This window comes from Coregonus lavaretus (genome assembly GCF_964263955.1).
Source record: "Coregonus lavaretus genome assembly, chromosome: 1".
In the NCBI taxonomy this organism is placed as follows: domain Eukaryota; kingdom Metazoa; phylum Chordata; class Actinopteri; order Salmoniformes; family Salmonidae; genus Coregonus; species Coregonus lavaretus.
This window is the reverse complement of record NC_139988.1, coordinates 25,765,785-25,790,153: the sequence shown is the minus strand read 5'-3', so window position 1 is coordinate 25,790,153 and position 24,369 is coordinate 25,765,785. Positions and strand designations below refer to the sequence as shown.

The following is a 24,369-nucleotide window of genomic DNA, read 5'->3' as shown; positions in this document are numbered from 1 at the left end:
TATGTGACAAATAAAATTTGATTTGATTTGTAAAGAAAGCTCTGCTGTTGGGACAGCTTAATGTAGGCCCTAACAGTTTGTGGGCACCGTTTGTCACAGTTATAGTGCAATTAATGTATTGTTTAGTGTTGTGTTGTGTATTGGCTTTGCAGGCATGCATCAAGAAAATATATATATTTTTTGCCCCACCAAGATTTACATGCTAAAATCGACACTGCACCCAGTGTATAGTAAAATGCACTAAAGAGCAACAATGGGTACATATTGAAGATACACATGGTCATCCCCAGAATCTTTTCACTGATCTATTTTCAAAGGATAAAGCTAAGAACATTAACAACATCATAGTTAAGAACACTGTAACAATATGGAATAAATTTTAAAGTATTTACAAGAACCAATATCACTCCCTAAAAACAAAACCCTATGGAACAATCCTTGGATAGTTATTCAGAAGTCACCCATAAATTGGTCCACATGGAAAACTAAAGCCATAGAAACCATAAATGACTTGGTAATAGGAAATACAGTTATTTCCTTGACAGAATTAAAAAGCAATTTTGGACTGACCAATGGAGATATTTTCAAATACATGCAATTTACAAGTTTCTTATCAAGACATTTCTATTTGAAATCTTTGGACATCAGAGTAATCTTGAGGGAATCCTGTTTGAGTCAGAAAAGGATATTCATATGAAAGGTAAGATATACAAAACCTTGGAGAGAGCCGATCCAACTGACATTCTCTTAGAAAAAACATAAACTATTGGAACCAAGACTTAAAAAGAACTGATACTGGCACAAGACTGAGGGGATGTTGGAACGTAACTAACTAAATTACAGGTAACTAAAATGTATGCTTAATCCAGTATAAACTAATGTATGGAATGTATTACACGAGACAAAATTCACAAATTCTACAGCACAATGGCAGAGTCATGTCTTAAATGTAAAACTAACAATGACTCAATAATCCATGCCTCCTGGGAATGCTATAAAGTCCTACAATTATGGGCAGAGTTAGAAAGTTGGCTGTCGGAAGTATTACAATGTAAATGTACTTTTAATCTGTCTGTCTGCATATTTCAAGACATGGCATATGAGGGTGCAGTGAGATACAAAATGGGTTGGAAGATACTTTTCTCATCAATCATCTTGAAAAAACGTATACTTAAAAACTGGAAATCAACCAATCCTCTGTCATTAACACAATGGAAAGATAAAATGCTTTATTATCTAAATATTGAAAGTGTGTGGGAGAAGGAGTGAAACAAAATGGTGCAGTTTGAGGCCATGTGGCAGAGAGTGATGTGGACATGGAGTGTGAGCAGGTGGGTCTGGGCGGGTGTTTTTGTGACTGAATACATGTGACTGTGTGGGGCGTGTCATGTTATGACTGAGCAATCTTTCCCTCCTACCTCAAAACCTTCAATGAACATTGTTCTATAGTAGGCCTACCAAAACCAGTCTACTAAAGTGTCTACAAAACTAAATATATTGTTTTTTTTGTAAGATTATTTATTATTATTTTTACAATACAACACGTACACGTATAATAATAATAATAATCTCACTTCAGTAGGCGTACCAAAACCAGTCTACTAAAGAATAATGGTCATTGATGGTTTTGAGGGAGGAGGGAAAGATTGCTGAGTCATAACATGACGCGCGCCACACGGTCATGTGTGTTCAGTCAACGTGAAGTCTGCAAACTAGGATATGTTGCACACTCAAACAGTGGATGCGTGGCTAGCGGATTGAATTGACCGTTTCTCACTAACTTTATAAGGAAGTGATTCAATCAAGGGAAAATATATATTTAGGTGTAATTTCTATTCTGAATTAAATAGGCATTGCATTGGGGGTAACAACCTTGACATTTCTATTCGGCGCGTGGGACATTGTATCAGCGGCACATTTTATTAGCTTGCTAGATAGCAAGAGATGTGTGAAGGCCTCCTATATTTTTGTCTAGCTAGCTAATAAATACCAGCGTTACAGTTTAAATAGCAAAATACGTGTTAGTTTGGCTCGAGTTTTGTTGAAAATAACTAGCTACATCGCTGAACTTGGCTAAATAACGTTAGCTAGCGAGCAAAATTAATAGCTAACGGTAGCTAAACAAAAGAGTACGCGCCAGTCTCGCTGTTGGTGCCGAACGCTTGTGCTATGGGCTTGCTGTCACAAGGGTCACCGCTCAACTGGGAAGAAACCAAAAAGTATGCAGACCATGTCAGGAAGCATGGCATCGTTCAGTTTCTCAACATCTATAACAAGGTGAAAGAACGACAGAAGGATGTCTTGTTATGGGGCGATGAGGTAAGGCTGCCATATAACAGTAGCTGAACCTTTACATAAACGTGATTTTTTGCATTACATGTGATCTCACAATAATGTAAGTGAGTGCTCTATCACCAGTGAAGTTGCAACTATATTGACAACGTGCCAACTTGATTGTGATGATGAAACGCGTGTAACCGATTTACAGCAACAGTGTAACTAGTGTTGATATCAGTCACATCCGGGCGTCAGGATAGTAGTGCAGGTGCATGCAATACAGTAGTTCATACAAATGGTAATCATACAAATATTTCCAGTAATCATCCAGTAATCACACAAATGGATGCTCTGATGTTTATTCTGTCTATAAACATTGAACCCATTCAAAGCAGCTGACCATTGCATAACTGTCTTTTGATTTAGACAACTTTGTTCAGTAACTTATGTATTATTCAGTTACTTAGGCCATGGAACCATTTGTATGAATACTTGTCTTGAGAAAATGGAGAGGTTTTGTTCTCTATAAAATTGTTTACATTTCAATACGAAGGTGTTCCAAATGTCTGTAATCTAAAAAGGATTTGGTAACTAAGTGCTTAACTGAATAAATATGCTTATTTGTCATAACATGGTTTGCACCTATTGAGACATTTCTTTTTTAGATATTTCTTTATATCTGTATGTAGTCTGTTATTTCTGTCTGTGTTGCCTTCAGTGTGCCTCAGCTTGATCACAACACTTTGATTTCAAACTATGTGGAATGTTGTTGTTGTTGTTATAGATCAATCCCTCTTTTAGACAGGAGAATTACAGGGTAGTAGAGTCAAAGTCAAGGAAACATAATTGATGAATTGGAATGGATGTGATGGCGTCCCGTTTTGATCTTGGGAAGTATGGCTCCAGGCTTTGGGTCTACACAGAGTGACGCACATGGGAAAGAAAGGTGGTAGTGTTTGTAGAAGAGGTCTGCTCCACTCTGGTCAAATTATCAAAAAGAAAAGTTTAGCCTCATGGCTGATAATCTTGTATCATCATTGGAGAATAGAAAGGTTTGAGATTATGGCACACCAGGGCCTAAAATAAATGTTTTGGTCCACCAGCCACTGTGGCAGGTAGATGACGAAAATCTACCATCCACTCAGATCTTTTACCAGCCACATTTTATTTTTCACCATAATTATATAAAATATTGTTTTTTAACGGATGACCATGCTTTATAATGTTTCTAAAACAATAAATATATTAGTAAGAAGTAATGTGGTATATTGCTCAATTCCATTACATTTTTTGTGACCGGAGTCTTTTAACCAAAATATCAGAGACAAAATGTTCAGCTGCCCCTTTAAGGGCAGGAGGTTACCGTGGGAACGGGGCCACTCAAGTCTGTCATGTGTCTGTGTGTGTGTGAGATTTGGGATCTGAGTAGGGCTTCTCTTCGTTATCAGTTGAAGCAACAGACCCAAAGTAACATTGAAAAACAACCAAGCTTCTGAACAAAACAATGTAAATAGCCAAGTTTCACTTTGTGAACTTTTGAGTTCATTAGACCAATTTTTATGCCTGTGCGCAACGCCTTCAAAAATGAGTCTATCAGCACTTCTCCACTCAGTGCACACAGCTCCCCTACCAGGCAGTGTTACTGCGCCAGTTGGGATATAGGATTCACATTTCTCTGTTTGATTAGCAGCTATGAAACAAAACAGCAGAAATACTTTGAAAACAGCTACTGCAGCATTTTTCTAACGCTAACTCGCACCTGCTCATACTTTACTTTTGACAATTTTTCTTCACGAATGTAATACTTGGGTCTAAACCTGAATGTTGATTGGTTAAAAGCGCATTCCAGCCGGTGTCTATTCCACAAGTTACCACCAGCGAAATCTATGATGTTAAAATGCCTATTTACTCTGTTCCATCTGACTGCGCAATCTACTGTCTCATCAGCCCAGCCAGGCAAGTTATGAACTTGATCTCCACTATAAAAAGCATCTAGACATTATCTTACATTTCTTTTAGACTAACATTTAGTTATCAGCTGAGATTTGTATAAACCTTGCTGTCTGTTTCTCCGAAATTTGCAACATTGTTTCAATATTCAAATTAGATCTCCAGCTGTCCTATAGTAATGAACGTGTAGGAGTCAGGACGAGACTGATAGACAGGCAGGCAGCGTTTCTCAGCCAGTCAAAATCATGAATCAGCTGGCATCATTTTTATTGATTATATACAGTACCAGTCAAATGTTTGGACACACCTACTCATTCCAGGGTTTTTCTTTATTTAGACTATTTTCTACATTGTACAATAATAGTGAAGACATCAAAACTATGAAATAACACATATGGAATCATGTAGTAACCAAAAAAGGGTTAAACAAATCTAAATATATTTGAGATTCTTCAAAGTAGCCACCCTTTGCATTGATGACAGCTTTGCACACTCTTGACATTCTCTCAACCAGCTTCATGAGGTAGTCACCTGGAATGCATTTCAATGAACAGGTGTGCCTTGTTAAAAGTTAATTTGTGGAATTTCTTTCCTTCTTAATGCGTTTGGGCCAATCAGTTGTGTTGTGACAAGGTAGGGGTGGTATACAGAAGATAGCCCTATTTGGTAAAAGACTAAGTCCATATTATGGCAAGAACAGCTGAAATAAGCAGAGAAACGACAGTCCATCATTACTTTAAGACATGAAGGTCAGTCAATACAGAACATTTCAAGAACTTTGAAAGTTTCTTCAAGTGCAGTTCAAAAACCATCAAGCGCTATGATGAAACTGGCTCTCATGAGGACCGCCACAGGAAAGGAAGACCCAAAGTTACCTGTGCTGCAGAGGATGAGTTCATTAGAGTTAACTGCACCTCAGATTGCAGCCCAAATAAATGCTTCACAGAGTTCAAGTAACAGACACATCTCAACATCAATTGTTAAGAGGAGACTACGTGAATCAGGCCTTCATGGTCGAATTGCTGCAAAGAAACCACTACTAAAGGACACCAATAACAAGAGACTTGCTTGGGCCAAGAAACACGAGCAATAGAAACCGTGAAGCATGAAGGAGGTGTGGGGTTGCTTTGCTGGTGACACTGTCAGGGATTTATTTAGAATTCAAGGCACACTTAACCAGCTTGGCTACCACAGCATTCTGCAGCGATACACCATCCCATCTTCTTTGGGCTTAATGGGACTATCATTTGTTTTTCAACAGGACAATGACCCAAAACACACCTCCAGGCTGTGTAAGGGCTATTTGACCAAGGAGAGTGATGGAGTGCTGCATCAGATGACCTGGCCTCCACAATCACCCGACCTCAACCCAATTGAGATGGTTTGGGATGAGTTGGACCGCAGAGTGAAGGAAAAGCAGCCAACAAGTGCTCAGCATATGTGGGAACTCCTTCAAGACAGTCGGAAAAGCATTCCTCATGAAGCTGGTTGAGAGAATGCCAAGAGTGTGCAAAGCTGTCATCAAGGCAAAGGGTGGCTACTTTGAAGAATATCAAATATAAAATATATTTTGATTTGTTTAACAATTGTTTGGGTTACTACGTGATTCCATATGTGTTATTTCATAGTTTGATGTCTTCACTATTATTCTACAATGTAGAAAATAGTAAAAAATAAAGAAAAACCCTTGAATGAGTAGGTGTGTCCAAATGTTTGACTGGTACTGTGTGTATATATATATATATATATATCTATCTATCTATCAGTGGGGAGAACAAGTCTTTGATACACTGCCGATTTTGCAGGTTTTCCTACTTACAAAGCATGTAGAGGTCTGTAATTTTTATCATAGGTACACTTCAACTGTGAGAGACGGACTCTAAAACAAAAATCCAGAAAATCACATTGTATGATTTTTAAGTAATTAATTTGCATTTTATTGCATGACGTAAGTATTTGATCACCTACCAACCAGTAAGAATTCCGGCTCTCACAGACCTGTTAGTTTTTCTTTAAGAAGTCCTCCTGTTCTCCACTCATTACCTGTATTAAATGCACCTGTTTGAACTCGTTACCTGTATAAAAGACACCTGTCCACACACTCAATCAAACAGACTCCAACCTCTCCACAATGGCCAAGACCAGAGAGCTGTGTAAGGACATCAGGGATAAAATTGTAGACCTGCACAAGGCTGGGATGGGCTACAGGACAATAGGCAAGCAGCTTGGTGAGAAGGCAACAACTGTTGGCGCAATTATTAGAAAATGGAAGAAGTTCAAGATGACGGTCAATCACCCTCGGTCTGGGGCTCCATGCAAGATCTCACCTAGTGGGGCATCAATGATCATGAAGAAGGTGAGGGATCAGCCTTGAACTACACGGCAGGACCTGGTCAATGACCTGAAGAGAGCTGGGACCACAGTCTCAAAGAAAACCATTAGTAACACACTACGCCGTCATGGATTAAAATCCTGCAGTGCACGCAAAATCCCCCTGCTCAAGCCAGCGCATGTCCAGGCCCGTCTGGTTTGCCAATGACCATCTGGATGATCCAGAGGAGGAATGGGAGAAGGTCATGTGGTCTGATGAGACAAAAATAGAGCTTTTTGGTCTAAACTCCACTCGCCGTGTTTGGAGGAAGAAGAAGGATGAGTACAACCCCAAGAACACCATCCCAACTGTGAAGCATGGAGGTGGAAACATCATTCTTTGGGGATGCTTTTCTGCAAAGGGGACAGGACGACTGCACCGTATTGAGGGGAGGATGGATGGGGCCATGTATTGCGAGATCTTGGCCAACAACCTCCTTCCCTCAGTAAGAGCATTGAAGATGGGTCGTAGCTGGGTCTTCCAGCATGACAACGACCCCAAACACACAGCCAGGGCAACTAAGGAGTGGCTCTGTAAGAAGCATCTCAAGGTCCTGGAGTGGCCTAGACAGTCTCCAGACCTGAACCCAATAGAAAATCTTTGGAGGGAGCTGAACGTCCGTATTGCCTAGCGACAGCCCCGAAACCTGAAGGATCTGGAGAAGGTCTGTATGGAGGAGTGGGCCAAAATCCCTGCTGCAGTGTGTGCAAACCTGGTCAAGACCTACAGGAAACGTATGATCTCTGTAATTGCAAACAAAGATTTCTGTACCAAATATTAAGTTCTGCTTTTCTGATGTATCAAATACTTATGTCATGCAAATTAATTACTTAAATATCATACAATGTGATTTTCTGGATTTTTGTTTTAGATTCCGTCTCTCACAGTTGAAGTGTACCTATGATAAAAATTACAGACCTCTACATGCTTTGTAAGTAGGAAAACCTGCAAAATCGGCAGTGTATCAAATACTTGTTCTCCCCACTGTATATAAGAAATGTCAATTAAAAAAGGTAATTAGAAACTAAGTGCACCTAGTTTGCATTCTTTCCGGCTTCAGTTTGAAGTTATTGTGTTAGCTGTGTTGCTGGCTAGCTCCTCTGAACAACAGTGTCCTGACAAGAGAGCACATTTTCTATGCCAGGCAAAATCACACCTCATTTGCTGTATGTATCCAAATAAATGTCACTAGAGAACAGCTTGCGCAAATGCAGCTGCTGTTGTTATTCTGTCTGCACTGTTTGACGTGACTGTAAGTTAGCCATAGTTTGCTAGCTAGCAAGCAAGGGATAAGCACGTTGCCAGCCAGTATGGCAATGGAACATTCAGAACGAACGGCTGAGTGGCGCCCATATATATATAGAACAAAAAGACTGAACGACTGGGTCGCATCTCTGGCAACCGAACCAATAGAACGAACGACCAGCCGGCTTGGTTAGCAACCCTATATTTGTGTCGGGACTATATCTTGTGGAAGGATGAAATAGTATTAATAAATTCATCAAAATAACATTTTTAATAAATGTCAATCATCATTTGAATATGTTGGTAACCCATTGTATAAAAGTGATAATGTCCTCGAAGCCAGTGTTTGCAAGAGACAGTGCCTTCGGAAAGTATTCAGACCACTTGACTTTTTCCACATTTTGTTGCCTTATTCTAAAATTGATTAAATTGTTTTTTTCCCTTCATTAATCTACACAATACCCCATAATGACAAAGCAAAAACTGGTTTTTAGGAATGTTTGCAAATGTATTAAAAATAAAAAACGGAAATATTACATTTACACAAGTATTCAGAAACGTTACTAAGTACTTTGTTGAAGCACCTTTGGCAGTGATTACAGCATCGAGTCTTCTTGGGTATGACGCTACAAACTTGGACACCTGTATTTGTGGAGTTTCTCCCATTCTTCTCTGCAGATCCCCTCAAGCTCTGTCAGGTTGGATGGGGAGTGTTGCTGCACAGCTATTTTCAGGTCTCTCCAGAGATGTTCAATCTGGTTCAAGTCCGGGCTCTGGCTGGGCCACTCAAGGACATTCAGAGACTTGTCCCTGAAGCCACTCCTGCGTTGTCTTGGCTGTGTGCTTAGGGTCGTTGTTCTGTTGGAAGGTGAACCTTCGCCCCAGTCTGAGATCCGGAGCGCTCTGGAGCAGGTTTTCATCAAGGATCTCTCTGTACTTTGCTCTGTTAATCTTTTCCTCAATCCTGACTAGTCTCCCAGTCCCTGCCCGCTGAAAAACATTTACATTTTTAGTCATTTAGCAGACGCTCTTATCCAGAGCGACTTACAGGAGCAATTAGGGTTAAGTGCCTTGCTCAAGGGCACATCGACAGATTTTTCACCTAGTCGGCTCGGGGATTAGAACCAGCGACCTTTCGGTTACTGGCACTACGCTCTTAACCACTAAGCTACTTGCCGCCTACAGCATGATGCTGCCACCACCATGCTTCACCGTAGGGATGGTGCCAGGTTTCCTCCAGACATGACGCTTGGCATTCAGGCCAACGAGTTCAATCTTGGTTTCATCAGAGCAGAGAATCTTGTTTCTCATGGTCTGAGAGTCTTTAGGTGGCTTTTGGCAAACTCCAAGCGGGCTGTCATGTGCCTTTTTCTGAGGAGTGGCATCCGTCTGCCCACTCTACCATAAAGGCCTGATTGGTGGAGTGCTGCAGAGATGGTTGTCCTTCTGGAAGTTTCTCCCATCTCCACAGAGGAACTCTGGAGCTCTGTCAGATTGACTATTGGGTTCTTGGTCACCTCCCTGACCAAGGCCCTTCTCCCCCGATTGCTCAGTTTGGCCGGGTGGCCAGCTCTAGGAAGTCTTGGTGGTTACAAACTTCTTACATTTCAGAATGATGGAGGCCACTGTGTTTTTGGGGACTTTCAATGCTGCAGACATTTTTAGGGACCCTTCCCCAGACCTGTGCCTCGACACAATCCTGTCTCGGAGCTCTACGGACAATTTCTTTGACCTCATGGCTTGGTTTTTGCTCTGACATGCACAGTCAACTGTGGTACCTTTTTATATAGACAGGTAGGTGCCTTTCCAAATACTGTCCAATCAATGGGCGGCAGGTAGCTTAGTGGGTAAGAGCGTTGTTCCAGTAACCGAAAGGTCGCTGGTTCTAATCCCCGAGCCGACTAGGTGAAAAATCTGTCTGTGCCCTTGAGCAAGGCACTTAACCCTAATTGCTCCTGTAAGTCGCTCTGGATAAGAGCGTCTGCTAAATGACAAAAAAAATAAATAAATAAAATAAAAGCATTTCCCACAGGTAGACTCCAATCAAGTTGTAGAAACATCTCAAGGATGATCAATGGAAACAGGATGCACCTAAGCTCAATTTTCGAGCCTCATAGCAAAGGGTCTGAATACTACAAAAATGTCTAAAATCCTGTTTTTGCTTTGTCATTATGGGGCATTGTGTGTAGATTGCTGAGGATGTATTTATTTTTTTATCCATTTTAGAATCAGGCTGTAACGTATCAACAAAGTGGAAAAAGTCATTTGGTCTGAATACCTTCCGAAGGCACTGTATATTGGCACGGTTTGCCGGCCCTTGACTTAATCTCGGGCCTAACAACACCCGTGCCAATATATCCTCCAAACACCGGCTTCTCTGGCATTATAACTTAAGTAGAGCCCTCCAAATTGATTACCCGGCAACGTGGCTGGTTAAATATACATTCTTACCCGCCAATTCCTAAATCGACCTGCATTTGGCGGGTGTTAATTTTATGCCCTGGGCCACACCAGTTCATTGATGTTGAAAGCCTCTGTGGTGTCTTCTAGTCGGCAGTACAATGATTACTACTAGGTTGAGGTTCAATTATATAAAAAACGTGAACTGATATTAATAACTTGAAAAACATGTAGACTGAGTTTGAGCTCTGATAGTTTCTAGGCTTGATTTGTGCGTCTTGTACACATTGAGAGCTGAAAGCTGAATTGCAGTGCACTTGTGCTATTGAGCAATGGCCAAAATATTTGGCTCCACAAATGTCTAAACTTGTGGGTAGTTGTCTTTCTAGGAGTTTTGTTTGTCACAATCACAATTGTACTGTTATAGGCTCATCCTGCATTCCTAACCAAGTGGGAAGGTGGTATTTACCACATACGACTAGGAAAAATCCACTTGAACGCCCCTCCAACTGTTAATTAGTAGTGGGAAACTCGTCTATTATTCATGAGCTCCGACTTCTCCCACATGCTGATCTCTGACGTCACCTACTAAGGAAATGACCCCGAAAACAGCATTTTTGGCAGTTAAAGTCAACAACAAAATATTGTTTATAAAATAAACAATCTAATCATATGGTTTTTGAACACTAATTAATTTATAAGCATGATAGCTATACTTTTAGTTTATGGTTGACGCAGCTTGTTGGCCATTAGCCAATCAGCGTTTTTCAACTAGTTCACAGCACATGAATGCATCCAACTGGTGGGTCATTCCATGTCATTTCAGCAAGCCATGACACCCACCATCTCCGATTATTCTGAAATTGTTTCTGTAGTTAGAAACGGATAAGATAATCATTTAAGGAAACATCTGAGAAATTAAGCTAACTCATTCTTAGAAAAAACTTTTGGTCCAAATCAGATGTTGGGTACTATAATCAGGGCTTTACATTAACTGATTTTTTTACTTGTCCAATAGCTAAAAATACTTGTCCGAAACTGAAAATGATGTTGTAATAAAAAAATAACTATTGACAGATGCGATTTGATTGTTATTTTAATAACAGTGGACAACCCCTGACTCTCCAACAATATAGAAACTATAACAAACTGAATCTGCATACAATAAAGTACATCAGTGACTTCATTGACATTTTCCTTAGTGGGACAGAATTGATTAATTACCGTATAATACTAAATAGAATATTAACCTATGACAATCTAATGAAAGCTGATTGATGTCTATTTACCTCACAATAGCGAAACACATAGATAAAAAGATGCATCTCTAAAACTCAGAGATCAAAATGTCACAGAACACAATGACTCACACAATGAAGTTCAAGTCCACATGTTGGTGAATAACACACAAATACCCACCAATTTACATTTTATAAAATATACTTTTACTTATGAATTATGTATGACTATGTTTGTACAGTACTTATCAAATCACATTTTATTGGTCACATACACATATTTAGCAGATGTTATTGCGGGTTTAGGGAAATGCTTGTGTTCCTAGCTCCAACAGTGCTGTAGTATCTAACAATTCACAACAATACACACATCTAAAAGTAAAAGAATGGAATTAAGAAATATATAAATATTAGGATGAGCAATGTCGGAATGGCAGTGACTAAAATACAATAGAATACAGTATATACATATGAAATGAGTAAAGCAGTATGTAAACATTTATTAAAGTGACCAGTGATTCCATGTCTATGTATATAGGGCAATTGCCTCTAAGGTGCAGGATTGAGTAACCGGGTGGTAGCCAGCTAGTGATGGCTATTTAACAGTTTGATGGCCTTGAGATAGAAGCAGTTTTTCAGTCTCTCTGTCCCAGCTTTGATGCACCTGTACTGACCTCGCCTTCTGGATGATAGCGGGGTGAACAGGCCGTGGCTTGGGTGGTTGATGTCCTTGATGATCTTTTTGGCCTTCCTGTGACATTGGGTGCTGTAGGTGTCCTGGAGGGCAGGCAGTGTGCCCCCGGTGATGCGTTGGGCGGACCGCACCACCCTCTGGAGAGCCCTGCGGTTGCGGGCGGTGCAGCTGCCGTATCAGGCGGTGATACAGCCCGACAGGATGCTTTCAATTGTGCATCTGTAAATGTTTGAGGATCTTAGGGGCCAAGCCTTAGGGTGATTGACCGTCATCTTGAATTTCTTCAGCCTCCTGAGATTGAAGAGGCGCTGTTGCGCCGCCTTCACCACACTGTCTGTGTGGGTGGACCATTTCAGATTGTCAGTGATGTGTACGCCGAGGAACTTTAAGCTTTTCACCTTCTCCACTGTGCTCCCTCTGCTGTCTCCTGAAGTCCACGATCAGCTCCTTTGTTTTGTTGACGTTGAGGGAGAGGTTATTTTCCTGGCACCACCTGCCAGGTCCCTCACATCCTCCCTGTAGGAGTTTTTCCTATTTTGTTGCATTACAATCTGTAATTTAATGGATTTTTATTTGGATTTCATGTAATGGACATACACAAAATGGTCCAAATTGGTGAAGTGAAATGAAAAAAATAACTTGTTTCAAAAATTCTAAAACATTAATAACGGAAAAGTGGTGCGTGCATATGTATTCACCCCCTTTGCTAAGAAGCCCCTAAATAAGATCTGGTGCAACCAATTACCTTCAGAAGTCACATAATTAGTTAGATTACACACAGGTGGACTTTATTTAAGTGTCACATGATGTGTCACATGATCTCAGTATATACACCTGTTCTGAAAGGCCCCAGAGTCTGCAACATCACTAAGCGGCACCATGAAGACCAAGGAACTCTCCAAACAGGTCATGGACAAAGTTGTGGAGAAGTACAAATCAGGGTTGGGTTATAAAAAATTTTATCAGAAACTTTGAACATCCCACGGAGCACCATTCAAATCCATTATAAAAAAATTGAAAGAATATGGCACCACAACAAACCTGCCAAGAGAGGGCCGCCCACCAAAACTCACGGACCAGGCAAGGAGGGCATTAATCAGAGAGGCAACAAAGAGACCAAAGATCACCCTGAAGGAGATGCAAAGCTCCACAGCGGAGATTGGAGTATCTGTCCATAGCCGTACACTCCACAGAGCTGGGCTTTACTGAAGAGTGGCAAGAAAAAAGCCATTGCTTAAAGAAAAAAATAAGCACGTTTGGTGTTCGCCAAAAGGCATGTGGGAGACTCCCCAAACATATGGAAGAAGGTACTCTGGTCAGATTAGACTAAAATTGAGCTTTTTGGCCATCAAGGAAAACACTATGTCTGGCGCAAACCCAACACCTCTCAGCACCCCGACAACACCATCATGCTGTGGGGATGTTTTTCATCAGCAGGGACTGGGAAACTGGTCAGAATTGAAGGAATGATGGATGGCGCTAAATACAGGGAAATTCTTGAGAAACCTGTTTCAGTCTTCCAGAGATTTGAGATTGGGACAGAGGTTCACCTTCCAGCAGGACAATGATCCTAAGCATACTGCTAAAGCAACACCCGAGTGGTTTAAGGGGAAACATTTAAATGTCTTGGAATGGCCTAGTCAAAGCCCAGACCTCAATCCAATTGAGAATCTGTGGTAGGACTTAAAGATTGCTGTACACCAGCGGAACCCATCCAACTTGAAGGAGCTGGAGCAGTTTTGCCTTGAAGAGTGGGCAAAAATCCCAGTGGCTAAATGTGCCAAGCTTATAGAGACATACCCCAAGAGACTTGCAGCTGTAATAGCTGCAAAAGGTGGCTCTACAAAGTATTGACTTTTGGGGGGGGGGTGAATAGTTATGCATGCTCAAGTTTTCTGTTTTTTTGTCTTATTTCTTGTTTGTTTCACCCCCAAAAAATGTTTGCATCTTCAAAGTGGTAGGCATGTTGTGTAAATCAAATGATATATCAATTTTAATTCCAGGTTGTAAGGCAACAAAATAGGAAAAATGCCAAGGGGGTGAATACTTTCGCAAGCCACTGTATATAAGGTCCCACAGTTGACAGTGCATGTCAGAGCAAAATCCAAGCCATAAGGTCGAAGGAATTGTCTGTAGAGCTCCAAGACAGGATTGTGTGGAGGAACAGATTTGGGGAAGGGTACTAAAAAATTTCTGCAGCATTGATGGTCCCCAAGAACACAGTGGCCTCCATCATTCTTAAATGGAAGAAGTTTGGAACCACCAAGACTTCCTAGAGCTGGCTGCCCGGCCAAACTGAGCAATCGGGGGAGTAGGGCCTTGGTCAGGGAGGTGACCAAGAACCCAATAGTCAACGACAGAGCTCCAGAGTTCCTCTGTGGCGATGGGAGAACCTTCCAGAAGGACAACCATCTCTTCAGCACTCCACCAATCAGGCCTTTGTGGTAGTGGCCAGACAGAAGCCACTCCTCAGTAAAAGGCACATGACAGCCCGCTTGGAGTTTGCCAAAAGGCACCTAAAGGACTCTCAGACCATGAGAAAGAAGATTCTCTGGTCTGATGAAACCAAGATTGAACACTTTGTCCTGAATGTCAAGCGTCACGTCTGGAGGAAACCTGGTACCATCCCTGCGGTGAAGCATGGTGGTGGCAGATGTTTTTTAGCGGCAGGGACTGGGAGACTAGTCAGGATTGAGGAAAAGATGAACGGAGCAAAGTACAGAGAGGTCCTTGATGAAAACCTGCTCCAGAGCGCTCAAGACCTCAGACTGGGGTGACGGTTCACCTTCCAACAGGACAACAATCTTAAGCACACAGCCAAGACAAAGCAGGAGTGGCTTCGGGACAAGTCTCTGAATGTCCTTGAGAGGCCTAGCCAGAGCCTGGACTTGAACCTGATCGAACAACTCTGGAGAAACCTGACAATAGCTGTGCAGCGATGCTCCTCATCCAACCTGACAGAGCTTGAGAGGATCTGCAGAGAAGAATGGGAGAAACTCCCCAAATAGAGGTGTGCCAAGTTTGTAGCGTCATACCCAAGAAGACTCGAGGCTGCAATCGCTGCCAAAGGTGCTTCAACAAAGTACTGAGTAAAGGGTCTGAATACTTATGTAAATGTAATGTTTCAGTTTTTATATTTAATAAATGTGCAAACATTTCTAAAAACCTGTTTTGTTATTATGGGGTATTGCGTGTAGATTGATGAAAAAAATAAACGTTTTAGAATAATGCTGTAAAGTCAAGGGGTCTGAATACTTTCCGAATGCACTGTACGTGTCTGCAAAACCGTGGAAATCCTGACACGTCGAGCAGTACATGACAACACCCTCTGTCATGTCAAACCCATGGAAACTCCTTTTTCCAGGTCGGAATGAGTTTTTGTATCCTTTTGTACTTGTATGCTGCCTTTTTTGCAGCTGGTTCAAGGTTTGGTAGTGGTGGTGGCACTTTCATGGTGCCTGTCCAGCTACACAATATATGCAAAAATATGTGGACATCCCTTCAAATTAGTGGATTTGGCTATTTCAGCCACACCCGTTGTTGACAGGTTTATAAAATCGAGCACACAGCCATGCAATCTCCATAGACAAACATTGGCAGTAGAATGGCTTTACTGAAAAGCTCAGTGACTTTCAACGTGGCACCGTCATAGGATGCCACCTTCCAATAAGTCAGTTCGTCAAATGTCTGTCCTGCTAGAGCTGCCCTGGTCAACTGTAAGTGCTGCTATTGTGAAGTGGTAGGCCACACAAGCTCACAGAACGGGACTGCCGAGTGCTGAAGCGCATAGCACGTAAAAATCGCCTGTCCTCGTTGCAACACTCACTACCGCACAATAACTGTTAGTCGGGAGCTTCATGAAATTGGTTTCCATGGCCGAGCAGAAGCACATAAACCTAAGATAACCATGCACAATGCCAAGCGTCGGCTGGTGTGGTGTAAAGCTCACCGCCATTGGACACTGGGGCAGTGGAAACGCGTTCTCTGGAGTGATGAATCACGCTTCACCATCTGGCAGTCCGACGGACGAATCTGGGTTTGGCGGATGCCAGGAGAACGCTACCTTTCCCAATGCATAGTGCCGACTGTAAAGTTTGGTGGAGGAGCAATAATGCTCTGGGGCGGTTTTTAATGGTTCGGGTTAGGCCCCTTAGTTCCAGTGAAGGGAAATCTTAACGCTTTACAGTATACAATGGCAGTCTAGACAATTCTGTGCTTCCAACTTTGTGGCAACAGTTGGGGGAAGTCCCTTTCCTGGTTCAGCAGGACAATGCCCCTGTGTACAAAGTGAGGTCCGTACAAAAATGGTTTGTCGTGATCGGTGTGGAAGAACTTGACTGGCCTTCACAGGGCCCTGACCTCAACCCCATCAAACACCTTTGGGATGAATTGGAACGCAGAATGCGGGCCTAATCGCCCAACATCAGTGCCTGACTCACTAATGCTTGTGGCTGAATGCATTCATTTTGCCCAATCTCTAGGCTACATGCAGCCTACACACTGATAGGTAGACAAGTGTCTCCGTGCAGAGATTGGGAGTTGACAGTGCGCAACACATCGCATCCTTAGGACACTTTTGATCCAAGTCATTTACATTTACATTTTAGTCATTTAGCAGACTCTGACTTATATATTAGACATTTACATTTTTGTGTGATTTTTATAAAAAAATGTAGTTGTCCATTCGGACAAGCTCTATATTATCCTTGTCCGACAATTATTTTTTCCTTGTCCCGGGCAAGTGGACAAGCGTTGATGTTGAGCCCTGCTATAATTGTTGAATATTATATGAATCCAATAAATTAAAATGGCCAATTTGCGTGCAATCAAATAGCTTAATTTCTCAAAGATCAAAATATATTTTAACAAAACAATGTTGCAGGAATGCAAATCTTATCCGTATCTAACAACAGAAACAATTTCAGAACAATCTGAGATGGTGGGTGTCGAAATCCTCTTTCTTGTGTTTTTTGAGGTGGAACAACCCTGGGATTTATACACTTCACAACTGATAATTTCCACCTTCCCACTTGGTTATGAATGTAGCATCAGGCTACATCATGTTAACACTAATCAACATGAGCTTTGATTCTACTTTCAATCAGTTTTTAGCCATTGGTGCAGTCAAAGATGTCAACGTGCTGCATGCCTAACTGATTTCAACATGAAAGCCATTGAATTTGCACAGTTTTTATGGCTTCAAATATAAACTAGTTATGCAAAGTGTTATTTTTCTCCCCTTTTAGGTGGAATACATGTTGATTGACATGGATGAGAAAAATGAAAAGGTTCGTCTTGTTCTCAATGGTGAGGAGGTTTTGGAAACCCTTCAAGACAAAGGTGAAAAGACAAACCCCAAGTAAGTCAGCTTTTAAATCTGTTTTGAAAATGACCAGATTATCGGGTTGAGTATGAAACTTGCTGCGTTGTATCTGCGTTTCTTATGTTAAAGGATAATCTTTATTTTTTAAATCAAATCAAATCAAATTTTATTGGTCACATGCGCCGAATACAACAGGTGCAGACATTACAGTGAAATGCTTACTTACAGCCCTTAACCAACAGTGCATTTATTTTAAACAAAAAAAGTAAGAATAAAACAACAACAAAAAAGTGTTGAGAAAAAAAGAGCAGAAGTAAAATAAAGTGACAGTAGGGAGGCGATATATACAGTAAAATAAAGTGACAGTAGGGAGGCTATATATACAGGGGGGTACCGTTGCATAGTCAATGTGCGGGGGCACCGGCTAGTTGAGGTAGTTGAGGTAATATGTACATGTGGGTAGAGTTAAAGTGACTATGCATAAATACTTAACAGAGTAGCAGCAGCGTAAAAAGGATGGGGTGGGGGGGCAGTGCAAATATTCCGGGTAGCCATGATTAGCTGTTCAGGAGTCTTATGGCTTGGGGGTAGAAGCTGTTGAGAAGTCTTTTGGACCTAGACTTGGCACTCCGGTACCGCTTGCCGTGCGGTAGCAGAGAGAACAGTCTATGACTAGGGTGGCTGGAGTCTTTGACAATTTTGAGGGCCTTCCTCTGACACCGCCTGGTATAGAGGTCCTGGATGGCAGGGAGCTTTGCCCCAGTGATGTACTGGGCCGTACGCACTACCCTCTGTAGTGCCTTGCGGTCAGAGGCCAAGCAGTTGCCATACCAGGCGGTGATGCAACCAGTCAGGATGCTCTCGATGGTGCAGCTGTAGAATTTTTTGAGGATCTGAGGACCCATGCCAAATCTTTTTAGTCTCCTGAGGGGGAATAGGCTTTGTCGTGCCCTCTTCACGACTGTCTTGGTGTGTTTGGACCATGATAGTTCGTTGGTGATGTGGACACCAAGGAACTTGAAGCTCTCAACCTGTTCCACTACAGCCCCGTCGATGAGAATGGGGGCGTGCTCAGTCCTCTTTTTTTTTCCTGTAGTCCACAATCATCTCCTTTGTCTTGGTCACGTTGAGGGAGAGGTTGTTGTCCTGGCACCACACGGCCAGATCTCTGACCTCCTCCCTATAGGCTGTCTCATCGTTGTCGGTGATCAGGCCTACCACTGTTGTGTCGTCGGCAAACTTAATGATGGTGTTGGAGTCGTGCCTGGCCATGCAGTCATGGGTGAACAGAGAGTACAGGAGGGGACTGAGCACGCACCCCTGAGGGGCCCCCGTGTTGAGGATCAGTGTGGCAGATGTGTTGTTACCTACCCTTACCACCTGGGGGCGGCCCGTCAGGAAGTCCAGGATCCAGTTGCAGAGGGAGGTGTTTAGTCCCAGGATCCTTAGCTTAGTGATGAGCTTAGAGGGCACTATGGTGTTGAATGCTGAGCTGTAGTCAATGAATAGCATTCTCACGTAGGTGTTCCTCTTGTCCAGGTGGGAAAGGGCAGTGTGGAGTGCGATAGAAATTGCATCATCTGTGGATCTGTTGGGGCGGTATGCAAATTGGAGTGGGTCTAGGGTTTCTGGGATTATGCTGTTGATGTGAGCCATGACCAGTCTTTCAAAGCACTTCATGGCTACAGACGTCAGTGCTACGGGTCGGTAGTCATTTAGGCAGGTTATCTTAGAGTTCTTGGGCACGGGGACTATGGTGGTCTGCTTGAAACATGTTGGTATTACAGACTCAGTCAGGGACATGTTGAAAATGTCAGTGAAGACACTTGCCAGTTGGTCAGCACATGCTCGGAGTACACGTCCTGGTAATCCGTCTGGCCCTGCGGCCTTGTGAATGTTGACCTGCTTAAAAGTCTTACTCACATCGGCTACGGAGAGCGTGATCACATAGTCGTCCGGAGCAGCTGGTGCTCTCATGCATGCTTCAGTGTTGCTTGCCTCGAAGCGAGCATAGAAGTGGTTTAGCTCGTCTGGTAGGCTTGTGTCACTGGGCAGCTCGCGGCTGTGCTTCCCTTTGTAGTCTGTAATAGTTTTCAAGCCCTGCCACATCCGACGAGCGTCAGAGCCAGTGTAGTATGATTCAATCTTAGACCTGTATTGACTCTTTGCCTGTTTGATGGTTCGTCGGAGGTCATAGCGGGATTTCTTATAAGCGTCCGGGTTAGAGTCCCGTTCCTTGAAAGCGGCAGCTCTACCCTTTAGCTCAGTGCGGATGTTTCCTGTAATCCATGGCTTCTGGTTGGGGTATGTACGTACGGTCACTGTGGGGATGACATCATCGATGCGCTTATTGATGAAGCCAGTGACTGATGTGGTGTACTCCTCAATGCTGTCTGAAGAATCCCGGAACATGTTCCAGTCTGTGCTAGCAAAACAGTCCTGTAGCTTAGCATCTGCGTCATCTGACCACTTTTTTATTAGCCGAATCACTGGTGCTTCCTGCTTCAGTTTTTGCTTATAAGCAGGAATCAGGAGGATAGAGTTATGGTCAGATTTGCCAAATGGAGGGCGAGGGAGAGCTTTGTATGCGTCTCTGTGTGTGGAGTAAAGGTGGTCTAGAGTTTTTTCCCCTCTGGTTGCACATTTAACATGCTGGTAGAAATGAGGTAGAACGGATTTAAGTTTCCCTGCATTAAAGTCCCCGGCTACTAGGAGCGCTGCATCTGGATGAGCGTTTTCCTGTTGATTAATGGCCTTGTACAACTCATTCAGTGCAATCTTAATGCCAGCATTGGTTTGTGGTGGTAAATAGACAGCTATGAAAAATATAGATGAAAACTCTCTTGGTAAATAGTGTGGTCTACAGCTTATCATAAGATACTCTACTTCAGGCGAGCAAAACCTCGAGACTTCCTTAGTATTTGATTTTGTGCACCAGCTGTTGTTTACAAATATACACAGACCGCCGCCCCTTGTCTTACCAGAGTCAGACGTTCTGTCCTGCCGATGTAGCGTATAGCCTGCTAGCTGAATGTTGTCATTGTTGTCGTTCAGCCACGACTCCGTAAAACATAAGATATTACAGTTTTTAATGTCCCGTTGGTAGGATAACCGTAATCTTAAATCGTCAATTTTATTCTCAAAAGATTGAACGTTGGCTAATAGGATTGATGGGAGAGGCAGTTTACTCGCTCGCCGTCGGATCCTTACAAGGCACCCGGATCTGCGTCCACGATATCTCCGTCTCTTCCTCACGCGAATGACGGGGATCTGGGCCTTGTTGGGTGTCTGTAGAATATCCTTCGCGAACGCCTCGTTGAAGAAAAAGTATTCGTCCAATGCGAGGTGAGTAATCGCTGTCCTGATATCCAGAAGCTCTCTTTGGTTATAAGAGACGATGGCAGAAACATTATGTACAAAATAAATTACAAATAACGCGGAAAAACACACATAATAGTACAATTGGTTAGAGGGCTGTAAAACGGCAGCCATCTTCTTCCGGCGCTGTTCTCGCTTACACTCATATCTCTATTTTTTTACGTAAATGCGATGTTCTAAAAAGGTCCAGACACTTTTTTCTTTTTGCAATTTAACTTGTTTTTGAGAAACTTGACCCAACCAGTGATTCACTTCCTCATCCTCGTTGTGCAGTACGGGGGCGCTGAAAAAACATAAACAAATGCTCAAAAAACACCCAAATACGTCCTTTTAGAAATTGATAATCTCTCAGTATAGTGATGCAGGTCTTTCGATGTTGTCACATCTTTTGTCACGGCATAAGACAGTGTTCCATTATCCTGTTTAGCAACTTTAAAAAAAGTAATATATACAGTGAGGGAAAAAAGTATTTGATCCCCTGCTGATGTTGTACGTTTGCCCACTGACAAAGAAATGATCAGTCTATAATTTTAATGGTAGGTTTATTTGAACAGTGAGAGACAGAATAACAACAAAAAATTCCAGAAAAACGCATGTCAAAAATGTTATAAATTGATTTGCATTTTAATGAGGGAAATAAGTATTTGACCCCCTCTCAATCAGAAAGATTTCTGGCTCCCAGGTGTCTTTTATACAGGTAACGAGCTGAGATTAGGAGCACACTCTTAAAGGGAGTGCTCCTAATCTCAGTTTGTTACCTGTATAAAAGACACCTGTCCACAGAAGCAATCAATCAATCAGATTCCAAACTCTCCACCATGGCCAAGACCAAAGAGCTCTCCAAGGATGTCAGGGACAAGATTGTAGACCTACACAAGGCTGGAATGGGCTACAAGACCATCGCCAAGCAGCTTGGTGAGAAGGTGACAACAGTTGGTGCGATTATTCGCAAATGGAAGAAACACAAAATAACTGTCAATCTCCCTCGGCCTGGGGCTCCATGCAAGATCTCACCTCGTGGAGTTGCAATGATCATGAGAACGGTGAGGAATCAGCCCAGAACTACACGGGAGGATCTTGTCAATGATCTCAAGGCAGCTGAGACCATAGTCACCAAGAAAACAATTGGTAACACACTATGCCGTGAAGGACTGAAATCCTACAGCGCCCGCAAGGTCCCCCTGCTCAAGAAAGCACATATACATGCCCGTCTGAAGTTTGCCAATGAACATCTGAATGATTCAGAGGAGAACTGGGTGAAAGTGTTGTGGTCAGATGAGACCAAAATCGAGCTCTTTGGCATCAACTCAACTCGCCGTGTTTGGAGGAGGAGGAATGCTGCCTATGACCCCAAGAACACCATCCCCACCGTCAAACATGGAGGTGGAAACATTATGCTTTGGGGGTGTTTTTCTGCTAAGGGGACAGGACAACTTCACCGCATCAAAGGGACGATGGACGGGGCCATGTACCGTCAAATCTTGGGTGAGAACCTCCTTTCCTCAGCCAGGGCATTGAAAATGGGTCATGGGTGGGTATTCCAGCATGACAATGACCCAAAACACACGGCCAAGGCAACAAAGGACTGGCTCAAGAAGAAGTACATTAAGGTCCTGGAGTGGCCTAGCCAGTCTCCAGACCTTAATACCATAGAAAATCTGTGGAGGGAGCTGAAGGTTCGAGTTGCCAAACGTCAGCCTCGAAACCTTAATGACTTGGAGAAGATCTGCAAAGAGGAGTGGGACAAAATCCCTCCTGAGATGTGTGCAAACCTGGTGGCCAACTACAAGAAACGTCTGACCTCTGTGATTGCCAACAAGGGTTGTGTTTTGCAGAGGGGTCAAATACTTATTTCCCTCATTAAAATGCAAATCAATTTATAACATTTTTGACATGCGTTTTTCTGGATTTTTTTGTTGTTATTCTGTCTCTCACTGTTCAAATAAACCTACCATTAAAATTATAGACTGATCATGTCTTTGTCAGTGGGCAAACGTACAAAATCAGCAGGGGATCAAATACTTTTTTCCCTCACTGTAAAGGCTCGCTCATGCAACTTCAGCATGAGTATGCAACTTCAGCATGAGTTTTACATTCTTTTTTTTCTTGAACTATTTTCTTACAAATACACTATTGAATCACCCTGCCCACTACACCTTGGGCTGCTAAATTCCTTCAACACAGGTTAAAAAGCCTTTATCTCTATTTGATGTGAATGTGTTTGTACAAGCCCCACATTAGTGGTCTGCTTGCTAACTGCCCATGATGTCCTAAATCTGTGAAGCCGACTTAACCCAGGGGAAATACCAGTGTAAGTGGGGAATTGTAGCTATAGCTGTAGCATTCCTCATTACTGCCTCTCTGTCGCACATACTGAAGAGCACGCGCCCTGAAGCACAAACACAGCATTTTCCCTCTGCTGAGATAATGTCTCACATCAGATTAAAAAAACACACAAAACATTTTTACTTTAATGTGAAATATCAGCATAACACAAGGGATGACATTATTCATTGGCCTCTAAAAGCAGAAGTTATTATTAATTTTTTATAATGCTTTGTTTTTCTTTGTAGCCATCCTACCCTTTGGAGGCCAGAGTATGGCAGCTACATGATCGAAGGGACTCCGGGGCAGCCCTACGGTGGGACGATGTCAGAGTTCAACACAGTGGAGGACAACATGGGGAAGAGGAGGCGAGAGGCCTCATCTGTGCTGAATAAGAATGAAACCCTTGCCACCATCACTTCATTCCCAAGGTAGTTTAGTATCTATTCTGTCACTCACTCAACCATTTGAAACTTTGTTCATTTCATTTTATAGTACCTTAACATTATTGTTATTCTTGTAACAATGGTTTTAGGTTAGGTTGTCCAGGCTTCACCCAGCCAGAGTACAACCCAACACCTGTTGAAAAAGGAGTGTCCAAATCACTGTTCTTCCCAGATGAAGCCATAAACAGACACCCAAGATTCAGGTAGGCTTCAATAGATGTTGCCATGTCACTACTTTTGTCACACTTACACTACATGACCAAAAGTATGTGGACACCTGCTCATCGAACATCTCATTCCAAAATTATGGGCATTAATATGGAGTTGGACCCCCCTTTGCTGCTGTAACAGCCTCCACTTTTCTGGGAAGGCTTTCCAATAGATGTTGGAACATTGCTGCGGGGACTTGCTTCCATTCAACAACGAGCATTAGTGAGGTCGGGCACTGATTAGGCCTGGCTCGCAGTCGGCGTTCCAATCCATCCCAAAGGTGTTCGATTGGGTTGAGATCAGGGCTCTGTGCAGGCCAGTCAAGTTCTTCCACACCGATCTCGACAAACCATTTCTGTATGGACCTCGTTTTGTGCACGGGGGCTAAAACTGCCACAAAGTTGGAAGCACAGAATCGTCTAGAATGTCATTGTATGCTGTAGTATTACGATTTCCCTTCACTGGAACTAAGGGGCCTTGCGTGAACCATGAAAAACAGCCCCAGACCATTA

At 42.6% G+C, this 24,369-nt stretch overlaps 1 protein-coding gene across 2 annotated transcripts in view; it reads left to right on the top strand.

The window, feature by feature from the left end:
• Positions 1–1,724: 1,724 nt before the first annotated feature.
• The window catches only part of LOC311129703 (glutamate--cysteine ligase catalytic subunit-like), a 36,741-nt gene continuing 14,096 nt past the window's right edge, over positions 1,725–24,369 (top strand). Inside the window, exons 1-4 of one of the 2 annotated variants that reach the window (XM_084162110.1) lie at positions 1,725–2,319; positions 17,422–17,534; positions 23,450–23,632; positions 23,737–23,850. In XM_084162110.1, the coding sequence (XP_084018236.1) occupies positions 2,170–2,319; positions 17,422–17,534; positions 23,450–23,632; positions 23,737–23,850 (560 nt within the window). In that variant the 5' untranslated portion in view covers positions 1,725–2,169. Of the gene's footprint in view, positions 2,320–17,421; positions 17,535–23,449; positions 23,633–23,736; positions 23,851–24,369 lie in introns of those variants that run through there. The other variant, XM_084162111.1, reaches the window with a different exon arrangement.